At 39.2% G+C, this 2497-nt stretch overlaps 1 protein-coding gene across 1 annotated transcript; it reads left to right on the forward strand.

The window, feature by feature from the left end:
- The first annotated feature begins 635 nt into the window (after positions 1-635).
- On the forward strand, positions 636-1806 carry LOC112525436 (repetitive proline-rich cell wall protein 1-like). The gene has a single exon (XM_025135566.1). It carries the CDS (start codon positions 640-642, stop codon positions 1600-1602), a length of 963 nt encoding a protein of 320 aa, XP_024991334.1. The 5' UTR covers positions 636-639; the 3' UTR covers positions 1603-1806.
- The last annotated feature ends 691 nt before the right edge of the window (positions 1807-2497 follow it).

Here is a 2497-nt window from a genome sequence, read left to right on the forward strand (position 1 = left end):
GTTTCATCGTTTTTGTTTTGTTAAGTCTACAGTTGTTGATGTTACAACAGATATCAGTATATGTGACACTGATTGTCACTATAGCATGAGTAACACACTAACACTGTATTTCCTCCTTAGTAAATCTATTATGAAATGGTAAAGATGGTCGACTCAATTGCAATCCATATATTTGAGATCTTTCTTTTTGAATAAGATCCATTCGTTCTCCCCTCTCGGTTGGTCTCTACCAGCCACTAGAGGTAAAACTGGCGTAGACCCAGTTTAGAGTAACTGCCTGAAAAACCGCTAAAAAAGATTGAACACGTGAGAGGATCCGAACGAACTCACGCGTCAGATAACTTACCTCAAGAAAAGCTGAATGCTGCTTTTTATTTGGCTGATTTACGTACAGAAATAAGTTCGTGTCATAATTTAGAATCAACTGAGTCATAAAACTGAAAACTTCTGTCAAGAAACAGCTGCTACAACTCAGATCACCAAAATAAAGTTTTAAGTTTTAGGTAAATTATAAATTTGATTAAGGGTAAAATTGTCAAAAATTAATATTATAATATTGTTTTTTAAATAATCAAGTAGCCAAGCAAGTATAAAAAGGATGAGGGCTTATTGATTAATCACTTGGGATTCTTGCCTAAAATGGGAAAGCTTCAATGGGGTGTTTTTCTACTTTTACTTTTGAACTTAGATACTCTATCTATTGCTTGTCCAACATGTGAACCACCATCACCACCTAAATCAACCCCGCCGGTGGTTAAACCGCCACCAAAATCATCCCCACCGTATGTTCCCAAACCACCGATAGTCACTCCGACTCCACCCACCGTTAAACCACCTTATGTCCCTAAACCGCCCTTTGTACATCCACCTGTTGTTAAACCACCACATGTACATCCACCGATCGTTAAACCACCACATGTACATCCACCGATCGTTAAACCACCATATGTTCCAAAACCACCATTTGTACATCCACCCATTGTCAAACCGCCATATGTACATCCACCAACTGTTAAACCGCCGTATATTCCAAAACCACCATTCGTACATCCACCTACTGTCAAACCACCATATTTTCCAAAACCACCATTGGTACATCCACCAATTGTTAAACCGCCATATTTTCCTAAACCACCGTTCGTACATCCACCCATTGTCAAACCTCCATATGTTCATCCGCCTATTGTAAACCCGCCATATTGGCCAAAGCCACCTCCTTTGTTTCCACCGATGGTACCTACACCTAGTCATCCTATGCCGCCAGTAGTTCTACCGCCACACTACGGATCGCCGCCGCCGCCGCCACCACCACCACCACCAGTCACAAAACCCTCACCTACTCCACCAATAGTTCATCCTTCTCCACCGATCAGAAAGCCACCACCACCTCATCCACCAGTAGGACATCCTCCTCCACCAACCGTAAAACCACCACCTCATCCACCAATAATGCATCCTCCTCCACCAACCATAAAGCCGCCACCTGTTGTAAAGCCATGCCCACCACCACCACCACCTATTGTTGTAAAGCCGTGTCCACCACCACCGCCACCACCAGTACCATGCCCACCACCAAGGGAATCGGTGCAAGAAAAATCTTGAAATAATATTTGTAACATAAAATAAAATGCTTAATTATATGTTGCATATGTACGGTCTTAATAATTGAGAATCCTTTTATCAAAGGAAAACTCAAAGCCTATTAAGAAGTTTTGAAGTGTGTTATAAAGTCATTGTATTTCTTGTTTACGTGTAAAATTATTTTAACTTTTTTACTTAATCTGAAATAAATATAAAAATCGTAACAATTTCGTTTATGCAAATTACAAGCATTCTAATATTTAATCCTTAGGACCGACCGACCAACCATAATTGGATATCCAATTGTAATTGGATCGAATCGGATTGAAAATTTCAACATTGAATTTGGACCGGTCGGTTCTCGGATGGCAGTCCAAAACCGACCAAAACTGAACCGAACCGAACCGTTCAACATCCAATTAATCATCCGATGACCATCAAGTTGTCCATCCAACCATTATCCAACTAATTTATTTTCAAATTACTTAAATCGGAATTTGTTTTATGTGAGGCTTTGAATTTTTAACTTTCCTTGTGTTGGTTTTAACACATATTAAAAGTGATTAATTAATTTGTATCATTGTTGAATAATTGGATTGAATTAACACACTGGATGGATCCAATCCTAACAGATTATCCATTTGATATTCAATAAAAGTATCCAATGGATGAAACTGAACCGATCCAATCATCAATTGGGCTGGATTGGATCGATTATACAATGTTAATTGGATCGGTTGACAAAATCCAACATTCAATGGATGATTGGATCGGTTCGGTTCCTTTCATATCCAACGAATGTCAACTGATGAACAACCCTACGTTTAATCTCTATTGCCCATCAATGAATTGGGTTTCTCACATGAACTGATCTGGTGCATCTCGTTGCATCTTATCCTAATATTCATCTAAGGGT

The sequence above is a fragment of the Cynara cardunculus genome (genome assembly GCF_001531365.2).
Source record: "Cynara cardunculus var. scolymus isolate 2C chromosome LG 13, CcrdV1, whole genome shotgun sequence".
NCBI lineage: Eukaryota > Viridiplantae > Streptophyta > Magnoliopsida > Asterales > Asteraceae > Cynara > Cynara cardunculus.